The sequence below is a fragment of the Mauremys mutica genome, chromosome 6 (assembly GCF_020497125.1).
Source record: "Mauremys mutica isolate MM-2020 ecotype Southern chromosome 6, ASM2049712v1, whole genome shotgun sequence".
Taxonomy (NCBI): domain Eukaryota; kingdom Metazoa; phylum Chordata; order Testudines; family Geoemydidae; genus Mauremys; species Mauremys mutica.
In genome coordinates this window covers 67,311,420-67,335,282 of record NC_059077.1, presented here as the reverse complement: position 1 = coordinate 67,335,282, position 23,863 = coordinate 67,311,420, and the positions used below count along the sequence as shown (strand labels likewise).

The 23,863-nt window shown below is 40.5% G+C and overlaps 1 protein-coding gene and 1 long non-coding RNA gene across 2 annotated transcripts in view; one reads left to right on the top strand and one right to left on the bottom strand.

The window, feature by feature from the left end:
- Positions 1–16,872, top strand: part of EPB41L4A (erythrocyte membrane protein band 4.1 like 4A) — a 198,938-nt gene extending 182,066 nt beyond the window's left edge. The window contains exons 20-24 of the mRNA XM_045020531.1: positions 4,038–4,085; positions 4,867–4,935; positions 6,931–7,041; positions 7,809–7,890; positions 12,189–16,872. Of these exons, the coding sequence (XP_044876466.1) occupies positions 4,038–4,085; positions 4,867–4,935; positions 6,931–7,041; positions 7,809–7,890; positions 12,189–12,311 (433 nt within the window). The 3' untranslated portion in view covers positions 12,312–16,872. The remainder of the gene's footprint in view (positions 1–4,037; positions 4,086–4,866; positions 4,936–6,930; positions 7,042–7,808; positions 7,891–12,188) is intronic.
- Positions 3,337–10,476, bottom strand: LOC123372451. The gene is made up of 3 exons (XR_006580297.1): positions 10,403–10,476; positions 6,634–6,787; positions 3,337–4,906 (listed from the first exon to the last, which is right to left on the bottom strand). It is a non-coding gene; the product is annotated as an uncharacterized LOC123372451 (long non-coding RNA).
- Positions 16,873–23,863: the final 6,991 nt, after the last annotated feature.

Below are 23,863 nucleotides of genomic sequence, written 5' to 3'. Positions count from 1 at the left end.
AAAAGCACTATGTAAATGTAACATAATTAATTATTCTTACCATTATTCAGAGAGATTTAAGGCCAAAAGGGACCCCCTGCATAGTGCAGAAATATCAATTCACTCAGTAATTCCAGCATCCAGCTTATAACTTGTGGTTCAACTACAGTAATAGTTATTACTTATTTGTTTACTATTATACACATCCAAAAAGACATAACCAGTTAAATGGTCGAGATAAACAAAGTACAACTGGAGTTAATGCTGGCTTTTCCTTCCTGATTAAACATCACCCAAAAGTGGGATCCACTTTCATCTTCATTGTTCTTTTTTCCTCTAATGAGGTTAAAGTTTATGAAAGGTGCCGACCTATTTCAATTGTGAGAAGAGGTGGACCAAAGTCCAGTATGAACTAAAGACTTGGCCTTCAAATGAGGGTAGGGCCACAGAGCCCAGAAGCCAAGTAAATGCATGGGACAAAAAATGAAAAAACCAGGAACATGGGTGAGGATCAAGTGTTTAAAACAAAGGAACCGGATGTGGATGCTGAGCAGACAGGACACCCGGACAGTCCTCACCACTCTGCAAAGAAGTCCAGGGAGTTGGTGGATGCTGCACACAAGAATTCTGCCCAGCTGCGTGAGACAATTAGGTAATGGAAGTAGGCTTCACAGTTGCTGGTCACCCCCTGGTCCAGCTTCCTCCTCCTTGCCTGATGGATAGCCATTTTGGCCAGTGCCAGTAGGAGGTTGACAAAGAATGAATGGTGCCAGAATGTCAGCCCCAGAGATGAAGTTCTCTGTCTATAGAGCAGGTACAACACAAGGAGGAGTAATGGAAGCTCCTGCACACTAACCTGTCGGGATGCCTGGTCCCTGATGTGGAGAGGGTACACCCAAGAGGTGAGATGGTGGTTCATTCTCCATGCCCATTCAATCCTAGGCTCCTCACTTAGAACCTGCTCCGGCTCCCACTGAAGTCAGCTATTGATCTGAGATTGCCTATAAGGGTGCCAGTTGTGATGGTGGTTTATTGTTCGCTCTTATTAGATCGAAACTACCAATTCATTTTAACAAAGGTAATTGTTCACTTCTACCTTGAAGTATCAGAGGGATAGTCTGGATCTGTAAAAAGCAACAGAGTCCTGTGGCACCTTATAGACTAACAGATATATTGGAGCATAAGACTGACGTCTGACGAAGTGGGTATTCACCCACAAAAGCTCATGCTCCAATACATCTGTTAGTCTATAAGGTGTCACAGGACTCTTTGTTGCTTCTACCTTGAAGGCACTGCCCCATGTAGGAGTACCTCCCCACAGGGTGCTCCGAGAGGCATTGTGCCTTCCAGAGCTGTGCTGAGTGTAGGAACTGTAATACCCTTTAAGGATGCAATATATGATTGGCCAGTGCAGGGGAGTGGGGCCAGGTCATAGCCTCTTACCCTTTGGAGAGGCTAGTGCCACTGTGCACACTAGCACTGTGCAATCTTTGTGCTCAGGGAGAGCAAAATCAACAATTGTGACAGGCGCTCTTCTCCATTGTGCATCCTTGCAGGGCTGAGCACACTTTGGTCCTTTGAATGGATTTGAACCGACATCATAGTAAAAATGCTTTGTAGCTTATTTACCAAGTCTCTTGAGCTATTCTGTATCCCAGGTCCTTCTTACTTAACTTGACCATTCAAATAGATGAGCCTTTGCCAATATGACTTTTTCAATATTATATTTATATTATCACATCTTTCTATGGCTGAACTCAGAGGCATAGATTTTAAAGCTTTAATTTTTACCAATGTTAGCTACAATCACAATGAAAAGAGTTATGTGAAATGTTACTAAAACTACAACCTTCGTCCACGCCCTCTGCTGTGTAAAGCACATGTTTTATCCACTAGGCTGCAAAGTCCTTGGTGACTATGAATGGGAATTTTCAAATGTTACATTAGCTATAAGAGTGCTTCCCTACTATCCCTTGATCCCTTGAATGAAATACAAACTTACTGGACATTATAAGGGAAAAAAATTAGAAAAATATAGTGCCAGGGCTACAGAGTAACCAGACAATGTTTTCTGTAATTGACAGAAAGATGTCAGACGTACTTTACTATGTGCTTCACTTCAGTTGAAAAGTAAAGGACATTTCCCTACCTTTTGGCTATATGTTTTGCCATGAGCAGTGCACTGACTAAAATCTTTTCATTGTATGTGACAAAATCACACTGGGTTAAATTCACCATGCAGCACATAAAGCAGAGGAAACAATCTTTGTGCAGTGAACTCAGTAGTAATTCTGCTCCCAAACTGCAGAGAGGACCTGGGGCTCCAGTGCATCTCCTCCCTGGCTGTTTGTTCCAGTTTATAGGATGATATAGTGACCAAAACTGCACAAAGGGTCTCATCGTTGGATCCACATAAACTGCTAGGACTGGATACGTTATATCCCCCTGCATGATCATGCTATCTTCTCCTTCCTGCCTCTACACTGTCCTTAAGTGGCAAGAGGGCTTGTGTAGACCCTCTGCAAATGGGTGAGGAAATAAGGAAACAGATCAACAGAGCTAGACATGTACCCAGAAGCCTCCTACTGCAAGACAAACCCAAGAAAGAAACCAACAGGACTCCACTGGCCATCACATACAGTCCCCAGCTAAAACCCCTCCAACGCATCATCCGGGATCTACAACCCATCCTGGACAATGATCCCACACTTTCACAGGCCTTGGGTGGCAGGCCAGTCCTCGCCCACAGACAACCTGCCAACCTGAAGCATATTCTCACCAGTAACTGCACACCGCACCATAATAACTCTAACTCAGGAACCAATCCATGCAACAAACCTCGATGCCAACTCTGCCCACTTATCTACACCAGTGACACCATCACAGAACCTAACCAGATCTGCCACACCATCATCAGTTCATTCACCTGCACGTCCACCAATGTAATATATGCCATCATATGCCAGCAATGCCCCTCTGCTATGTACATCGGCCAAACTGGACAGTCTCTATGGAAAAGGATAAATGGACACAAATCAGACATTAGGAATGGCAATATACAAAAACCTGTAGAACACTTCAACCTCCCTGGCCACACAATAGCAGATCTTAAGGTGGCCATCCTGCAGCAAAAAAACTTCAGGATCAGACTTCAAAGAGAAACTGCTGAGCTTCAGTTCATCTGCAAATTTGACACCATCAGCTCAGGATTAAACAAAGACTGTGAATGGCTAGCCAACTACAAAACCAGTTTCTCTTCCCTTGGTTTTCACACCTCAGTGGCTAGAAGAGGGCCTCATCCTCCCTGATTGAACTAACCTCGTTATCTCCAGCCTGCTTTTTGCTTGCATATATATACCTGCCCCTGGAAATTTCCATTACATGCATCCGACGAAGTGGGTATTCACCCACGAAAGCTCATGCTCCAAAACGTCTGTTAGTCTATAAGGTGCCACAGGACTCTTTGCTGCATTATTTGTTGATTTTCAAGACCCACCTACTCCCTTGTAATACTCTGTTACACGGAATCAAACATGCAAAATTTAGAACCCACCCATCACCTAATGCGTTGTGTAATTTATGGACAGCCCTTTACAGTGTAGAGCACTCGTGTGAGCCTTACTAGCACGACTGACTACTAAGACTGGGAGGCTTGTTCCCAGATGCAGTGTAGACACCCTGAGAGGCCTCAGTCCTCAGCTGTGCCAAGTTCATGTGGGATAGGGTGAGGCAGAGGTGGCTCTAGCTTGCTTCAGCTTGTAATGAAGAACTCTTTTGCTTGGAACGGTTTATACATACTTTTGCTGAAGGCAAGAGGAAAAGAAATTGTGATTCAACTCAGAGCCTTTCATTCAAGAAATGACTTTTCAGTTTCAGTGAATTTTAATTCTTTCCCGCAGATAACAAAGTTTAACATTCAAGTCAGTGTCAGATTACACTTGGCATGATTTCTGTCCTTGATGTGTGCCATTAAAGGTCATCACTGTGCTGCAACACATCAGGTAATATGACATTTTCATAGATCTGACTCTCTTTTGTGTGTGTTTTGGTGTTTATAGGAGAAGCCCAGATGTACAAGCAAAGGAAGAGTTATGGAAACATATTCAGTAAGTATTGTTACTTTGAAACTTTTTGTTCCTTTATATAAATTATAAAACCAATGTGTGGGTAAAACATTTTGCTAGAATGAAATTAGCCTTTAGGAATGTTCAGCATTTGGATGTAATACACAGTAAGACAGGACATGGCTGGAACTAGTGACACTTGGAGGTACAGTATAGGGTGCCTCTATTTAGGAAGGACAGCCATTAGGTCAGATGTACTACTGCTCTGCACCTTATTTAGTCAGTTATGTCATGCAGTGTGGATGTAAAACACTACCATTCTGATTTGGTAATGGCTATATCCACTCTGCTCAGGGCAGAGAAGAATCAAGCCCACTGCCTTTTAGAAAACTTTATAATTTTTTTCTTTCTGTCCATCTATGATGTCTGTCTATTGTCTAGTACATTTAAGGTGTGTTCCTATCTAGACTCCAAAATGCTCTTATTTTTACTATTTATTTTTCAGTACATCACCAGTTAGGATCAGGGCCCCTCTTCTACTCGTTGTGGGCATGTATGAAGATACGGTGCCTGTGCCACAGATCATAGAGTCTGAAAAGACTAGAACAGATAGAGAGTGGGGAAATAGGATACAACACACAGGGGAAGTGATCAAGATTTTAGGCACACTTCTAAATAGGTTTCCTATGTTGACATCTAGATAGCTTTAATGCTGAACACAGCTGGTTCCAGAAAATCTTTGTGGTCTAATAAAATGAAGGAATACATTGTTATGGATTTGGTAGCTTCTGGAATTTCATCTTCCTTGTATAATCCTTTCCAGGAAGGAACTTGTGGATCCATCTGGGCTGTCGGAGGAGCAGCTGAAAGAGATTCCATACACCAAAATAGAGTGAGTTTATTCATTATGAAATATGGATTTTTTTCTGTATGTGTGCTTAATAGCCTAATATCCCTTTCAGCCAAGGCTGTCACTGTGGAATAGCTTCTCTGACACTAGAATGCCCTCCCAATAACCTCTGATCTTTTGAACTCCTTAGAAAATGTTGATCCAGAATGGAGTAGGTCAAATAGGGAAGGTAGAGACACTTGAATCATTTTTAAACCAGGTACTTTCCCTTTACCTAAATGCTAACAAATTCAACATCCTCTCCTACTCTGCCATCTGTCAGCATTTGTTCTTCACATTACACTCACGAAGGCCTTGGCAAAATTTATTTTCAAAACTTTTCAATTTTTTTTAAATTTACCTTTCTATTTGGATTCTTTAAAGTCACTGCTTGACCTATGTGACCCCTCTTCCCCTGCTTATCATGGGCAGCTGCCAATGCATAGCAGGTCCCTTCAGAGTGGACATCCATTTCACTCTGACAACTGGCCATCTGGGAGGCGGTGTAGTGGTGTGGGCAACTGCTTCTGACAGGAGTGAAATCCCAGTTTGCTTTACAATATGCTTCTGCTGCACCCTTGAGCAAAAAACACGGTGATGGTAAAATTCCACAGCATGGATTTTTTTTTGTTTCCATTTTTTTAGTCAACAATGTCATTCTCCAACATACACACATGACAGTATCATTTAGAATGAACTGTACAACTTTAAATGTAAAGTTTGAAGTACAAACACATAATGGAAGGGCCAGTCCAGAGGATCCCCTCATGCTGTGGCTAGGATCTCAAGAACAGGAAGATTCAGGGAAATAAAATAGCATTGTCTGAAACTGGTAAACATCACCTATAAAGGGCCCCTAAATCATACTTCATTGCTAGGTTACCAGAATAGACTGTGTTTTAGGTCACCTAGAAATTAAATAAAAGAGGGTGGGCATGGAGAAATGCCTCAGCACTTGGAGCAGAAAGGTTAATAATTTAGGATGACCACCTGGTCTGTGTTAAGGGCCATTTCCTAGTTTGCAGCTCAATTGTGCCTTATTGGCACATGCCAATACTAGAAGTGATGCAGAGCTTCCCTGACCACCCGCACCCACACCTGCTGGGAGCGATTCTGCCTGTAAGAGGACCGTTCTGCAATTCCCTCTCTCTTCTTCTCCTGCCCCCCTCCCCCTCCTCCCCAAAACATTTTCAAGATACACTTGGAGACTTAAAAAGCAAGATTTTCCCAATTGCATTTTAAGGGAATGCAATCTAGTTAGACAGGCTGGGTGAGGTAATACCTTTTATTGGACCAACTGTTGGTGGAAGAGACGAGCTTTTGAGAGACACAGAGCTCTTCTTCAGGTCAGCTCTATGAGGCTCAAAAGCTTTTTTTTTTCCACCAGCAGGAGTTGGTCCAATAAAGATATTACCTCACCTACCTGGTCTCTCTCCTATCCTGGGATCAAGAACATGGCAAACAACAATTTGGTTTGTTATACTTGTTCCTTTGTGTTACTTCAGTAGACAGATTTCTTACCTATTTTATAGTAGTGACTTTATTAACTAAACTCCATCACACTCAAGTCCCAGGCTGAAGTTTTGTGGTCACCTAAATGGACTTTGTTTCTATCTTTACGTCACAGTGAATGAATAGGCCTGCACAGAAAAATTGTGTTCGTTTCTGAAGTCAGAAAAAATCATGGGAAAATATATTTACCCTTTTGGTGCTGGCAGATCTGGTGTTCCTGTGACATTTTGCACTAATATGGGTAGCTATCACCAAAAAGACACAGCACTGAGCCAAATCCTATCCCCTGTGCAAGGCCTCAGTAATGCTCCTGGTTCATCAGCGGTCTCGGAAAGGGCCAGTCCTTTGAATTCAGTAAGCACAGGAAGCCGTATGTTATTCTTAATAGGAAAAGGGAGGATTTTACAATTCAAAATTAAATTTCCTTTTCCGGCGCAAAGTCTCAGATGTATTAATTTGCTACTATGAATTTTGTTTCTCATTTAGGACTCAAGGTGACCCAATCCGCATTAGACATTCACATTCCCCCCGAAGCTACCGGCAGTACCGGCGGTCCCAGTGTTCTGATGGCGAGAGATCTGTTCTGTCTGAAGTGAAGTATGTGGAATGTGATGGTTTTAATATGACGCAGATGTTCCCCTGAGCTCACAGATAAATTAGTAGTAGCAGATATGTGACTGTTGTGTTGACATAGTGCTCAGGCAATCCTGTAAGAGCTAAGGAGTTAAGTGAAGCAGAAAACATTTATAGCCTCTGGACCTTGGATGCTTGCTTTGCTTGATGGTGACCTGTTCAGGAGGAAGGGCAATCTACTGCAGAAACCAAAATGAATACACCGAGCTCCTCAGTGGCAGTTGTGAAGATGCGTGAGGGACAAGAGAAGAGTTCCCCTGTGCAAGGCCTCAGTAATGCTCCTGCTTCATCAGGGGTCTCCGAAAGCACATCTGTGTAGCCACAGATCTACTAGCTGTACACCTCCCCGCACCTCCCTGTCATGCAGGGAGCCACTACAGAGCACAGCCCAGAAGCGTGCAAAGGAAGTCTGCTTGTGTGGCCTTTCTCTGGTGAGGACCTGCATGTAGCACAGCACCATGCCAGTTCACCTGGTAATGAGACTTTCTATGGCCCTTTAGCAGACCACAGAATTTGCCCTTAATGTTTAAAAAATACAGGAGAAAAAGCAACATGTTTTCTCCTTTTGATCCGTAATTGTTTGTCTTAAAATGAAAGTGTTAAGGACCAGCTTTGTTATTACCCTATGGGGGAAAATGCAAGTGGGTTGTCAAACTGCAAGCTTGTTCAGTGAATTCTTTTTTCTTTCACAATAGTAATCAAACTAGTATAATCTCAATTTTTTTCCCCAGTGCAAAAACAGACCTTGTGCCTCCATTGCCTGTGACTCGTTCCTCAGATGCTCAGGGTCCCAGCATTCCAGCTTCACAACAGGTTGGTAATTGTGCAGCTTCTTTACCAAATGTCTGGCTGGTGGGTCTTGCTGCATGCTCAGGGTCTAACTGATTGCCATATTTGGGGTTGGGAAGGAATTTTTCCCCAGGGCAGATTCGCAGAGACCCTGGGGTTTGTTTGATTTTTGCCTTCCTCTGCAGCACAGGGAATAGATCACTTGCAGGTTTAAACTAGTGTAAATGGTGAATTCTCTGTAACTTGAAGTCTTTAAACCATGATTTGAGGACTTCAGTAACTCAGCCAGAGGTTATGGGTCTATTACAGGAGTGGGTGGGTGAGATTCTGTGGCCTGCATTGTGCAGGAGGTCAGACTAGATGATCATGACGGTCCCTTCTGCCCTTAAAGTCTATGAGCTTAGCGTGTTCTCCTGGTGGAATTATCTATGAGTAATATTTAATGGGGAAAATACATCTAACATTTGATCTTTTGCTTTCAACTTGTAGTAGAGCAAACAGACTTGGCAGGAAGCTTTACATTATGTAGAAGTAATTGCTTAAAGATAAACTTCATTTTTATAATGTAGATACATTGAATTTCATAATGTACCATACTGCAGTTACCTGCTTTCTGTAATTTGGAAGACATTTCCTCTTTTTGGAGCCTGTTCCTCCCTCAATACAAGGTAGATCAACTAGGGCAATTCCTATAAATAAGCAAATGTGCCCAGGCACCCACTGAGATAATCAACTTTTGAACTAACATTTTCTCTCCACTCCACAGTGCCTTGCTGCTGTCCCAGGTTTGTAACTCTTATTTTCTAACTGCTGAGAGAGAGCTATCCTCTTTCAGCTGACAGGCATTTGAGAGGTCTGGTGGACTCAGAAGGGAAAAACCTAGGTGGTAGTAGTTATAAAGACAGGTTGTCATAAAATGAGACTGGACAGATATCAGCTGTGATACAGTGGCAGTAAACTTTAGGCACAAGAAGTAGGTGATGTCCCAAAAAAATCTAGAATTTTATTATAAAAACATAATGTTAAAAGAAAACCAAAGGTCATATTTAATTCAAGCACACAAGGGAAAATATCACACAGGATTCTACCTAGATTCCTAGTCCTTAGAAAATTGGAACTTCTTTCCCTGGGATTTCCACTGAACTCACTAGTGTTGGTTCACCTGTGTAGGCTACAAAAAAGATGTGTTTCTTACATTGAGGTAGGTAACTCAATGTGAAATCCTCATGGAGAGAAGGCACTGTGGTTTTTACCTCTCTGTAGCTAGTCAAGATCAACCTTATATTCCACCCATCTGAAGTTGACTTTGATTACCTAAGCTACAGCGAGGTAAAAACTACAGTGCCTTCTCTCCACTAGGATTTTAAATGGACATCATAGCTCAAAAGGAACCTTTCCCAGCATGCTCTTCTGATACCTAGCCCTTTAAATCTGGCAGAGATTAACAGGTGCAGTCCTAAAGTGGCTATTTTGACTCTGCTACACCTCTCTCCCTTCTAGCCAGTAAGTATTCTTAGCTCCTATTGTTTTCCCTCTCTATTATACCTGAGAAGGTGGCACATCCTCACCTCACTAGTTGCCCTCTTCCCAGAATGAAGAATTGCAGCACCTTTTATTAGCCACTCAGCTCTTCTTGTGAGCCAAAACCCTCTATATGGAGACAGTAGTTGCTTTCAGAGGAAGGTCTATATGTGGTGGTTGTGATGTAAACATCTTAAATACACTCTAAAAGGTTAAAATTATTTTAACTTCCTGAATGTCCAAAACAAACTCTTACCACAGGAAGAACTTGTGGGGTTTTCTTTCTTTCTGTTTTCCCTCATGTGAAAGTGAATTGGCAGACTTGGGGCAGTGATGATTGTGGTCCTCTCCCAAGCTGCACACAAAAGTACTAAAGCTTCCCTGCCAATGTGCCCCAACCCAGTTCGGTGATGAGGGCACCCTCAGGACCCCAAAGATGACAGTTTATATGGTAACAGGTGAGACTGAGGCACAGTCTGTCCTACCAGATCAGTGTTGTTTTTCTTCTTGATTTCAATTTCAAAATGCTGGTACTTCTAAAAGTCATTTCACTAAGTGTCTCACTGCAAAGTACAGTTTGCTTTGATGGTGTTGGTTGTATCAGTGTTACTCTGAACAGTGTGATCACTATGAGAGGAAGTGTGGCCTAATGGTTAAAATGCCAGAGTAAAACCAGTTGTGGTTTCTTTTCTCTGCCAAAGACTTGTTATGTGACATGGAGCATAACTTTTAGCCTGTTTCCCCATCTAAAATGGGGCTAATTACCTTCTTTACCGGATGTGTTGAGGTTTATTTCATGATTTTTTTTGTAAAGCATTCTGAGATCTGAGATCTTGCTGAAGAAGTGGAAGGTTCTTTTATGTGTCATGTTATCCCAGTTTCCTTTCAGAGTGGCAGCCGATGTCCAAAAAAGCATCTAGATTTTTATTTATGAAAATCTAATGTTAAAGGAATACCAAAGTACATCATTAATTAATGTGGACAAGGGAAAAATATCAGGTGGGTTTCTACCTACATCCGGGTCCTTAGAAAAGTAGGAGCCACTTCCTCTGTGATTGCCACTAACAGTCACTGTCTGTACCAACTGTCAGTTTGTTGGGAGTTTTTTTCAGCAATGCTACAGGATTCCTAGGAATCAAAGGAGAGCTCTGCTACTCTGATAGCATATACTGGAAAATGGGGTGCACTCATGCAGGTGTAGTCGGCTTGATTATTTAGTGGATTACTAAGCCTTTTGCTTCCCTGGCAAACCATTTCTTACCGGACTTTGTTTCAGTTTTGTGTGTCTTATGGTGCTTTTGTTGCTGATGGTAGAAGTGAGGAAGGCGTCTCTGGCCCAGCATGTTCAGTGAACAGTAACAGTGTTTTTTACTTTTAACTTTTTAGAACTTAGACATTTTTAGCAAGAAAAATAAATTATCTTCACCATCAAATGGATGGAGTCAGTTATGGAAATGAAATTATTAGGAAGCTAAGTCAGAGCACGTTGAAATGCAATACTCAGACTTTCCTCCCAAGATTCTGAAAGTCATGCTAAATGAGAAGAGCAGCTCTTCACACTAATTAATGTCTCTCTTCTGTATGGCAATTCATACGATCACAGAGGCTCACACTACATCCACTCCAGTATTATAATATGGAATACAGATATTACAAGTGAGATTAATGCATGCAGCAATTTACAAGCATTCACAGATCCAAACACTAAAAGCCAAACAGATTCCAGCTATGTGTCTGTTCAGTTGAGACATGGGGACCTTGGCATGAGCTGGCACCTGGCTTGCTAGCATCACAGTGGGGTTTGTGGTTTTTTTGGGTTTTTTTTGACATCTCAGTCTGGCTAAACAACGTTTAAAAGATTGATTTTTTTTTAATAAGAATTAAGAACAGTTCACTAATAAGTATGAATTCTTCACAGGGTAAATATTAACCTGGCATGACTGAGTCCTTAAGGAATAATGAGAATTTCACTGATTTATTTTTTGCATACTCAGGAATTCAGTATGTGGTCTTGTTTACCTTCTGTTTGGTTTGAATCTGTTGTCCTGGAAGGAGTTAGCAGCATTGGGGTATCCCACATCAGCTAAACAAGCACTGTCAGGTCATTAATGCCTAATGAATGCATGTTTTTAATAATTGGTCAAATACCAAATAATTTAGTCTTGGTATTTGCTGGCTATAGAATATGAATCCAAACAATGGCAAGGAACAACAGATAGGGGCGAGGGAAGGGGTCAGGCTAGCAGGAACAAGCATGTAATGGGTGTCTGCAACAGGGAGGGGTGGCAGAAGTACCCTGGCCTGGGCCAATGGAGAGAAAAGGAAATTAGTTTTGGTATGTGATCAGATGCAAATATTCTCCCACAATGCTGGTATAGGTAAGTGAATCAGAGTTGTCACATCCTTAGCCTACATTTCACCTGCAAAGTAAGCAAATACCCATCCCATTCTGCTAAATGTTGATGGATCATTTATATCTGATTATTGCCACTATTGTAACAGTTCACTCTGTTTTCTTGGAGTCACTGTACAAAGAAATATGATAGCATTTTTGAAAGGGACACTATAAATAATTCAACAAGGTCTATTTTTAATATTTAAGCCCCAGTCCTGCATAAGGATCCAGCGCTTGGTCCCTGTGCTCTTAAGGAGTTCCACTGACTCCAACAGGACTCTGAGGGGCTCTAGGGTAGCAGATCCCAGTGCAGGATTGTAGCAAAGGAAGAGATGAAGGAAGTAATATTTTAATTTTTCATTATATTGTCAACAGTGTATTTTTAATTTGTCTTTGTTCTCTTCAGAGGCGAAATGGGTCCAAAGATAGCCTGATAGAAGAAAAATCTCAGATATCCAGCCTGGATGGAAAACACAGTGCAAAGACAATAAAAACTGTACATGCATCACGCCTCAAGATAGAGACTTGATTGCTATAACGGAGGACGGTGAATGGATTCTGTTCCTTTGAAATTGGGAATTACACAACAGTTCAGATACTCTTTAGCTGGAAAATGTTTCTTTGGCATAAGAAAAGAAGAAATATGTAAACTGGAGTGGTGGTAATTTCCTTAAATTTAAAACTCCAACCTGCTTGTTCTGAAGAGCAATCACTGTTTTCATCACTGGTTACAGTTGCTTACGTGATTGCAAAGAAGTTGACTGGTTAGACAGTTGGAAGGGAAAGTCTTACTACAATTCAGCAATTGCCAGATACTGTATTTTCAAAAGAGGAACAGAGGAACTGTCATGACAGATCAGACCTTGGTCTAATTCATTCAGATGCCTGTTTCCAAGAGGCCAAGACGGGATGCTTCGGAGGAAGCGGTAAAACCCTCACCATACACTTGGCCAATTGTGCAATACTATATAATAGTGAGGAAATGTCTTCCTGACTCCATATGATGATCAGCTTATACTCTGAAGCATAATAGCTCTTATGTTTATTTTAGCCTAATGCAACTGCAGACACTGTTCTTGTTCATACAAATGTTGAATCCATGTTTAGATAATTGCCACAATTGTATCTTGTGGCATTGAGTGTCATGTAAAAATGGATTTCCTTTCACCAATTTTAAATGCATTGCCTTTTAATTTTAAATATCCTCTTATTGTATTGTGACAGTACTTGATTAGACTTCTCTGTACTACTATTTTATATCCCCTACCACATCTCTTAATTGCATAATAAGACTGCCTAGTACACACAGACTCTAAATGCTGGCTGGACAAAATTGTACTATAAACCTTGGAAACACTTCAAAGTGGCTACCTAAGATGGGGTTGGCTAACAGTTGGTTCTTTGATGCAGGCTTCATTAAGCTAGTCTTTTTAAGCTCTCCTCATATGAAATCCCCCAATAATTCTAATAATTTGTAATGCCCTTCTCTGGACTGTTTCTTCTGCTCACTCATTTCTGAGATAAGATGACCAAAACTGAATGCAATATGCAAAGTGAAGACAATATCACTGAATTATCTAGTGGCATCTTTTACTCTATATTCGCTTTGTAAAACAGTGTAACATCTTACTTGCTTTTTTGACTGCTGTTGCATGTTAAGCATATTATCTTCAATGAGCTGTTCACACTGATGCCTGGATCTTCTGCTGAGAGGTTATGTCTAATTTAGAACCCATCATTGCTTCTTTGAATGTGCTTTACCTTGCACTTGTCAACATTGAATTTCATCTACTATTGTGCTAACCAGTTTCCTGTGTCAGCTAGGCTGTTATGGAGTCAAGCAAAATCCTTCTCAGGCCTATAAGTAATTTTGTACTGAGTATATATTTTCTAGCCCACTAACAGTCTGGCAGAGGTTGACTAACCACATTATACACTACTTGTTCTACTACTGTTTGCTCAGTCTACTCTTCCATACCGATAAGTGGCTATTTAGCCCTACTTTTCTATGCTATTGTTTAAATCAGTTTTTAATCTATAACAGGCCTTTACCTCTTATCCTGCACGTACCAAGTTTCCTCAAGCACCTCTTGAGAGGGACTTCATCAGAAGACTTGGGAAAGACTAACTAATTTGTCAAGAGACAAGGTGGATGAGGTAATATCTTTTACTGGACTAACTTCTGTTGGTGAAAGAGACGAGCTTTCGAGGTACACAGACTCCCATAGTATGTCCTCTCTATTCACCAAGAGGAGAGTGAGTGGTGCATCATGGGAACTATAGTCCAGCCAGAAAGCCTGCCCCAGAGGACAATGGGAGTACAAGGCACCTAAACTACAATTCCTGGTGCAATGCATTGTGGCATCAGTTTGAATTAGAAATGTTATAATCTTTCAGCAAAATATTTTGGCCAAAAGTGGAAACTTTCAGGGGCCAGGGGAGAAGGGAGGAAAAGATCCTCTTTTCTGACCAGATTTTAATATTTGTAGATTCTTCATTCTTAGTTCCTTTAGAATGATGAATGCCATCCAGTTCAGTATTGTTTGTATTGTGTCAATCCTAATGAGGATCAGACCCACTCTGTGGTAGGTACTATACTATCACGCAATCCCTACCTCCATAGAATTTCAGTCAAATCTGCTATTAATTTTTTCCCCAGTATTTCTATTTTTGACATTGCTTCACCTTCACTACCCGTGTACAGTAATCTTGGGATAAATATTACCAGTGTCCAGTATTTTTTTGCAAGTGCAAAATAACAAAACAAACAAACAAACAAAAAACAGCCTGTAAAATAAAAATGGAAAATCCTGCAGCGGTGGTAACTGTCCTGTGGGACTGAACCCAGCCCTCTCACACCAGGCGTTGTGACCTGCGGTTTGACTCACTGCTGTTTGGCTCAGTGGCTGCCCTCTCCCCTGCACCATCAGAGGGGCAGCCAGGCCAAACCTAAGCAGTGATGTGACCCTAAGTGCCAGGGCACAATGCCCAGAGCAGAGAGTTGGGCCCACCCCAGCAGGAAAGGAGCCGCTAGCTGCATGCAGGGCAGGCTCACTCTGCAATCCCCACCCCCCGTTTCCAGGCCTCCCACAGTAAAATGAAATTCCCCCCAAACCCTGCAAAGTTATAAAATAATATCATCCCAGGGCTCTAGATATTCTCTCTTCCCTTGTGGTGAAGACTAATATAAAAGCACTATTTAGTTTCCCTGCAGTTTCCTTATGCTTTTTGAACCTCATTTAGATTGGCACTCACACAGAATTGGGCTAAAACATTTTTAAACGTGGCTCAGCTTTGTTTACGGTGCGTGGTCAAACTGTTTTTAAAGGCTGTTTAACAAGATTTCTCACTGTTGCAATCTGCTTCTTTGGCAATACAGACAGAGACAGTCATTGTTCTCTTTTACACTCTGATGGCCTACAGGACCCAATACCACTGTCAGCATACTACTATTCTGATGAATCTAAAGAAGTACATTACCAAAAAAAAAACCCTTACTGAAGTTTTGTGTCATAGTACCACCTCTTGGAATGCTCCTAAGGATATCAAAATTATGACTAACCATACTTAATCCTGAGTAACACACAGGAATTGATTCAGGAATGTACTGTAAATCAAGATAAACCTCGCCTCTTGTTTGTTCTAGAATAAGCTGTTCCGAGGAGCAATTCTCCACGATGTGTTTACAGTGATGTTTATTCATTGCCCATTATTACTGGTATTTTGTTACTTCCCTGACGTTTCTCAGCATTCTGACTTCTTTACTGAGATATAATCTGGTAAAACATCCCTATTACTATACAGTACTTGTACTTTTATGACCTGAATTTTGTATATGCACAGATATCACATCCTGGCACTCTTCAGTCTATGGCATTCTGTATGTACAAAGCTATTCCTACACATTTGACCTAATTTCTCTTTCCTGTCTAGTGTAGTTTATGTGTTTTGTAGTTTCTAAGCACTCACAGCAAGAAATCGTGGTATTTCATTTATTCCACGATGTGTCAGAAATGCTAGGCTTTCTGTCTTCACCATTTTTTCATTTATGCTTCTTGGTAGCTGTATTCTCATTTGTAAGGTGTGCATATTATTATGTACCTCATCTTTGACTGAAAATTGTTTCAACTGTACTTCTAATGTACTTAGCAGGTTTTACTGTGTACCTTGTTTACTTCTCATTAGCTGCCATCTTAGTCATAGCTTATTTTAAATAATCCTTTAAAATCTAGCTAACTTTATGTGCTGGCAGTCTTTTCCCCTTTGGATAAAGAGGAAACCATCCATTCCTCAAGGACTAATATACTTAACCTCCTATTCTCAAACCTCTTTTCTCATTCACACATTGAAAAACTAATTCCACATTGAAACAGCTTAGTTAATAGAATAAGAGAGAAAGCTAAGGTAAAGGTCCTGGATTTAAACTACTGATCTTATTTCCAATTAGAAGGTTCAGTTCTTAATGACAAATACTACTTTTTCCTAGAGTTAGCATGATTAGACACGGTGCAATTTTGTCTACATATTGGGGAAAAAATAAGAATTATATACAAATGATGGTTACACTGAAAATAATTCATTTATTCAAATATATAAACTGAAAAATCAAACACTTGTTCTGACTGCCAGAAGCAAGCAGAGACCATAGTAGTAGCACTGTATCCTCTTATTATATAACATAAGGTAAAAATTCTCCATACTAATGAGTAACTGTGGTCACTTGGATTTAAGTTGCTTTACATCAGATAGTTTGAAGAAAATGCCAATTTAGTTATATAACATCGTTTAACAAACAGGACCTTTCAAAGGTGCGAATCACCAGAACCACTTACTTTGTTGCTGCTGTATATTTAAGCTTGGCAGAATTTGATTTTATTTTTTTATAACTTTAACAGATAATATTATTTTATGCATTTTCCCTATTTGTATTTTAAATTTTCACAGTTATGGAAAATTATGGGGATGGTGAGAATATTTAATGACAGCAGACATTGAGATTCAAAAAGTTAGTTATTTTATAAACCAATAAAACAAATTGTCAGTTTCACATGTCAAAATATACAAAGTAAATACCCTAAAATCAAACTCTAGTAAGTTTTCAGAAGCATTTTTCTTGCTTTGCCTAGCTGTACATTTTGATTATTATTGATGGAAATATTTTTTGTCGGTTTGTGTGTGTGTGTAGTGAAATTGACATTTACTGACATTTCCCTATAAAAATCTAATCTTTCCAAGCCTATGTATACTATATGTAGGCCTAGTTAATGGAGCACTTGGCTGGGACTCAAGACCTGGGTTCTACTCCCGGCTCAGCCACTGGCCTACTGGGTGACCTTGGGCAAATCATTTCAACTCTGTGCCTCAATTTCCCCATCTGTAAGATGGGGATAATGTTCCTCCCATGTAAGGTGCTTTGAGACCTACAGATGAAAAGCACTATATAAGGGCTAGGTATTGTACCACCTATACACCATCTATCGCTCATGTTTTCCCATCACTTTAACACTGACCTTGCTTCTTCAGAGTATGCTATGTGACAAGTCATATGTTCTGATCACTAAATAGCGCTCTCCACCCTAAGGAGACTTCTGCTGCATTTCCTATGTTGGTTTAACTCAGTAGCTAGTGTTGTCACTGAGAACTACTGTTAGTGTGCCCCTCTGTATATCCATGTAGCTCTTATTCAGATTCTTAATCTGCAACTCTTATTTAGGCTAATCTCTTTGTATTGTTGGGCTCTCAGCCCCAAAAACATTATATCATTTTTTCTGTTCAATATCCAAACAAGCCAACCATCTTTGTACAGTTGCACTCAGATGCAAATCAAGATGCAGTGAATTTTAACTCCCTCATGATTTCAGGATAACTTTTACTATAAAGCTAATTATAAAGATAGCTGTTTTAAAATACATACAAGATCTCAGATCAGGCTGTGAAGTATATACTGTACGCACACAAAGTTAAAAATTATCCATGAAACAGCATGTGCTTTATTTTAAATTGAGTTGATAGGTGGCAGTGTCAAAACTTTTGTCCAGGTTTATTTAAAATCAAGTAAAACTTAATTTTAGCGTAAATTTTGTGTTTGCATGTTGCGTATATTATTTGCACCACATGAGAAGAAAATCACTGACTAATTTGATGGTAACACCTGTGTAATGCCAACTAAAAATCAACTTGGGGATATAACTTCACCAGAGTAAATGTATTCCATGGTAGCTGAAAGTGGTGCCAGTAAGTGTTCACTCTTAGAATGAAGTTTCCATTGCTTAAACACTGACAAGCATCAAACTATCTTCCCAATGCAAAAAGAATGGTCTAAAATATAATATGTGTGATTTTCCATAAATCAAGCTGCCTGGCTTTCTTTTGTAAATCAAGGACACACATCTCCTTAAGTCTCTCAACCCTAATTCCTTCCTACATCTGTTTCCTGGATAGCTCATACAGTGAAAGGAAATCACCTCCCTTCCACATAAACATTTCCATGTGCTTCGGTTCTTGTGAGAATTTGAAGAAATATAATGCAATCTGATAGATTACTGCACGGGTAGGCAACCTATGGCACATATGCCAAAGGCGGCACACAAGCTTATTTTCAGTGGCACTCACACTGCCCGGGTCCTGGCCACCGTCAAGGGGGCTCCGCATTTTAATTTAATTTTAAATGAAGTTTCTTAATCATTTTAAAAACCTTATTTACTTTACATACAACAATAGTTTAGTTATATATTATAGACTTACAGAAAGAGACCTTCTAAAAACGTTCAAATGTATTACTGGCACACAAAACCTTAAATTAGAGTGAATAAATGAAGACTCGGAACACCACTTCTGAAAGGTTGCTGACCCCTGGATTACTGTATGGTATCCTCCTCCTCTGATTAATGTACAATAGTGACACTTTTCAACTCTACATATACATAATCTGCCAAACAATACTAAAATCCACTCAATAGCTATGCTAAGAATGCTTGGGCTGGTCAGGACTGGTAGTCAAGCTATTTCAGAAATTCAGTCTATATTCTGCTCAATGTAAATAACTTGCCTGTTCATTGTGTGCTTGACCTTAATGAAAAAAACAGGCTTTCCTCTCTATACTTAAAAGCAGCAAAGAGTCCTGTGGCACCTTATAGACTAACAGACGTATTGCAGCATGAGCTTTTGTGGGTGTCACGTCTGTTAGTCTATAAAGTGCCACAGGACTCTTTGCTGCTTTTACAGATCCAGACTAACATGGCTACCTCGCTGATACTCCTCTATACTTAAACATTCAGGATTATCAGAGATGCTCGAATCATCACTAGAGAATCAAACAAGAGTTTAGGACACCATGGGGCAGGATCAGAAAATGAAACCAGTGTAAAATAATTTTCAAACAACTCCCAATAAGGCAGACCAAAAAACAGATGCCCCGTAAGCCTAGCTGTAATTGAACACAACAAGCATGTTCTCCTTTTTCCTCCCTTATTTCTTGCATAGTAACCCTACCCACTATTGTGGGGATGTATAAGTACCCACTTAAAACAGATTAGGCAATTGCCTTCCCCTAGAGAATTGAAAGGAAGAGATTTTCCACAATTTTGAAGAACAGTGAACAGGCACTAGGGAAATTATCACCATTACAAGCAATTAGTGACTTTGCTGAATGGGTTTTATACCTGAGTCCTGACAATGTAACAATCTGAATGATGATTTTAAGTATAGCTAAATTCAATACTTTTTTATTTCCCTTGTAACAGTGGCTTTGGCAAGGTGCCACCCAAATGAATGGTGAGCTCTCCTCAGGTATCAGAATTAATTTATTCTTATTTTGCTGATTAGCAGAATAGGATGAGTGAGAAAATACTTGTCACAACACATACTGGTATACATGGTAAGATCACTGAACAAGCTCTCTGTAGGTCATGAGACTCTGGACAGTAGAAAACAATAATTTGCTGTAAGAAAGAAAATGTCATCCACTAATCTATATTGACTGTTTTCATTTATTAAGTCTATCCTCAATCAAATTATACTGGCTTGAAAAAATATTGTATGTGGTTTGTTGGTATTAAGACTATGAATCCAAATGAGAACTACAACAAAGGTGGTGTAGCAGTGTTGTTTTATTGAGCCCTTTCCTCCTGGGGTTCTCAGCCTTTTCTATACCAGGCTCCCTCTTCCATCAAACAAGGGGAGGAAGGGCAAGGTAGTTGTGACTTCCAGCCATATGGCTGCAACATCCAGCTTAATAATTCTTGCCCTAGACATTAAAACAGTAGTTTCCCTTGTCCACTCAGGATTTTTCAGATGGCTGCTAAAGACCATTCCTCCTCCACTGCCCAAGTTTTTAAAAGTTAATGTCAGATCCTAGTGAGCCTGTAAGAGTAAACTGACAGAGCAAGTGGAAGGAAAAATCCATGCCCTTTAAGAAGCCAGGCTTACCAGAGAGCCGGCTTTAGGAAGTTTGACTACTTCAGCCTAGGGGGTAGTCCAGCTGGTTTCACTCACTGATAGAGTCGAGTCCTAGCTATTAGTATCCTATTAGCTGCACTTACCTTGCAGGTGCTGCTTCTCCTCTTACTGAGTAGAAAGAGTTTGTATTTTATAGGGTCCCAGCCTTCTCCCACTCCTAGCATGGTTTGCAAAAGCATGCTTCCTCAGTGCGAGGAAAGGCAACACCAGAGAAAGGCATACTGTGACAGTACCAGTGTAAGAAATGTTACTTGAAAGATCCTGTGAAGATAAAACCTGCGGGGACATAGAAGTAAGGACTTGAAAAAGCTTATTTACTGTAGTGAAGATGACTTTGAGGGAACTGGTACTTAGAGTGAGCAATGGATGAAAGAAACAGTACATACTACCGCAAAAGGGAACTTCCGTCTTGTTTTATAGCTCCCAGATCAAGAAGAGAAAGGGCCACGTAAATAACTACTCCATATATCTTTTTTCTTACCATACTTCTTGTGAGCAGGTCATCCTTGAACATGCATTTAGGCAAGGCTCTCTGGTAATAGCATTGTCAAGCTTGCTAGTAGAAAAGATACCAAATTGAGTGAGCATTTTAAAGGCTTTCAGTCTGCTTGACAGAGAAGTAACTTTTGATGACAGACATAAGGTATGGACATGAGAAGAATGTTGGCAGGCTCAGAAACTCCTAAAGTTGGGAGTATCAACATCATGTGGGAGAGGCATTCCTAATGAATCCACAGCAACACTTTTTTCTAGTTAAGTCTACTGTAAGGTGTGGTCAGTCAGTAGGGGCCTGAAGCTCATTCTGAGCTGAAGTCACCAGGAAAATTACCTTAAATGTTAAGATACTTAAGCTCACAAAAATAGATCAACAAAGCTGATAGCTCCTTTTGAACCAGAAACACATTAGTAACCTAAACAAGAAAATGGCTTTTCCCCCTTCCCTATGAGTTTTCAGAAGTTTTAAGCCTTGTAAGAATCCAGTGACAAGAGGCTGTAGAAACACTGGTCTAACTTCAACTAGTTTCTGATAGGTCAAACTACTTACCAAGTTACCTGACAGAATCAGTCTCTTTTAGACTGACAGGTGAAAGTGGGTGAGGTTATCTTTTATTAGACCAACTTCTATTGATGAAAGAGAAGCTTACACAAAGCTCTTCTTCAAGTCTAAGAAAGATGAATGTGGTCAAACTATCTACAGAGGGCAGTAAAGGGACTCATTTGGGCCCAAATGCACCCTGCCACAGAGGCGCTGATTGACATCTGGTAGATGACGTCTTTGAGCAGGCTGTGTGGAACATCAGAGGCAACATCTACAGCTTTCTACCTTGTTAGGAGCTAAGATAGAGTTATGATGAAACAACATGATCTGCTTGTGGTGGATGATACGAGGCACCTTCTCAGACTGATGGGAAAAGTTGAAACCTGAGCGAGTGGTTATAAAGGTGTACCTAATTCTCCCTCCAGTGGATAAAAAAGGCATTCCTTGCTAACACTGAGAATGAGCAGAATGGTAAATTCTCATTCAGGTGGATGGAGAAGAAATCCATTCTGATATCCCCAATAGATAATTTCTGATCTATAAACTACTTGTCTTAGGTGGAGTGAGAACAAAGCTGGCAGCAGAGTATCAGCAAGGGAGAATCAAGGCACAGAGAACATTGCTAATATACTAAGAGAAGTGCCTACACTTGAAACCAGGTAAGGGTTGCAAAATAGCAGCACAAAAGTAGGGGCCTTACTAATGTGAGTAACTACCACAAAGAAAAGTTATATTAATGAAAGGCCACCTGAAAAAATACTGTTGGAACCTAATGAAGAGCTGGATCAATAGCCAATGAAGCCAAGGCCATGTCTACATTAGAGTTAAGTTGACTTAAGTTATGTCGATGATCATAAGTAGCTTTAATACCATCAATAGAGCACATCCACACTCCTTGTGTTGGCTAAGTGCATCCACAGTTGTTGCTCTTGCATCGACAGAAAGAGTGTTGCATTGTGGATAGCTATCCCACTGTGCACCTCATCACCCTCTGCCACTGGGAGCTCTGGGAACAGATCACCGTGCACCATGCAGACGTGCTTGTCCTCCTGTGATGCAGTTCTTTCCGTCCCACCATTCCATGAGCTACCTACTTCATTTCACGCTGTTTTTCAACAGCCCTTGTAAACTGTGTGCCTACCCTCTCTGCCTGACAGCATGGACCCTGAGCTACTGACTAATCTGGTGATGAGCGTTATGAACACAGTACAGCTGGTCCTGCAGTATTTTATGAGCTGTGAAACAAAGAGTGAATCTGTGATGCCTGCCCTGCTGTCTGCCATGGAAACAATGCCATGGAAATTGCTGCTGGCATTCACAGAATAGTTTGCCATAAGAATGGCCATACTGGGTCAGACCAAAGGTGCATCCAGCCCAGTATCCGGTCTACCGACAGTGACCAATGCCAACATGTTTGTTGACCCCTTCAAAGAACTCTAATAGATTAGTAAGACATGATTTCCCTTTACAGAAACCATGTTGGCTTTTGCCCAACTATTTAGTTCTTCTATGTGTCTGCCAATTTTATTCTTTACTATTGTTTCAACTAATTTGCCTGATACTAATGTTAGAGTTACTGGTCTGTAATTGCTGGGATCACCTCTAGAGCCCTTTTTAAATATTGGCGTTACATTAGCTATCTTCTAGTCATTGGGTACAGAAGCTGATTTAAAGGACAGGTTACAAACCATAGTTAATAGTTCTGCAATTTCACATTTGATTTTTTTCAGAACTCTTGGGTGAATGCCATCTGGTCCCGGTGACTTGTTACTGTTAACTTTATCAATTAATTCCCAAACCTCCTCTAGTGACACTTCAATCTGTGACAATTCAGATTTGTCACCTACAAAGGACAGCTCAGGTTTGGGAATCTCCCTAATATCCTCAGCCGTGAAGACTGAAGGAAAGAATTCAATTAGTTTCTCTACAATGACTTTATGGTCTTTAAGTGTTCCTTTTATATCTCAATCGTCCAGGGGCCCCACTGGTTGTTTAGCAGGCTTCCTGCTTCTGATGTACTTAAAAAACATTTTGTTATTACCATTTGAGTTTTTGGCTAACTGTTCTTCAAATTCCTTTTTGGCTTTTTTTATTACATTTTTACACTTAATTTGGCAGTGTTTATGCTATTTACCTCACTAGGATTTGACTTAACTTTTTAAAAGATGCCTTTTTATCTCTCACTGCTTCTTTTACATGGTTGTTAAGCCACAGTGGCTCTTTTTAAGTTCTTTTACTGTGTTTTTAAATTTGGGTTATACATTTAAATTGGGCCTCTATTATGGTGTCTTTGAAGTGTCCATGCAGCTTGCAGGGATTTCACTGTACCTCTCCTACCCTTCCCTATGTCATTGGTACCTACATGTACCACAACCACCGGCTCCTCCACAGCACTACACATAAATCTATCTAGATGCCTCGAGAGATCCACAACCTTCGCACCAGGCAGGCACGTCACCATACGGTTCTCCCGGTCATCACAAACCCAGCTATCCATGTTTCTAATGATTGAACTCCCATTACTAACACCTGCCTTTTCCTAATGACTGGAGTTCCCTCCCCCGGAGAGGTAACCTCAGTGAGAG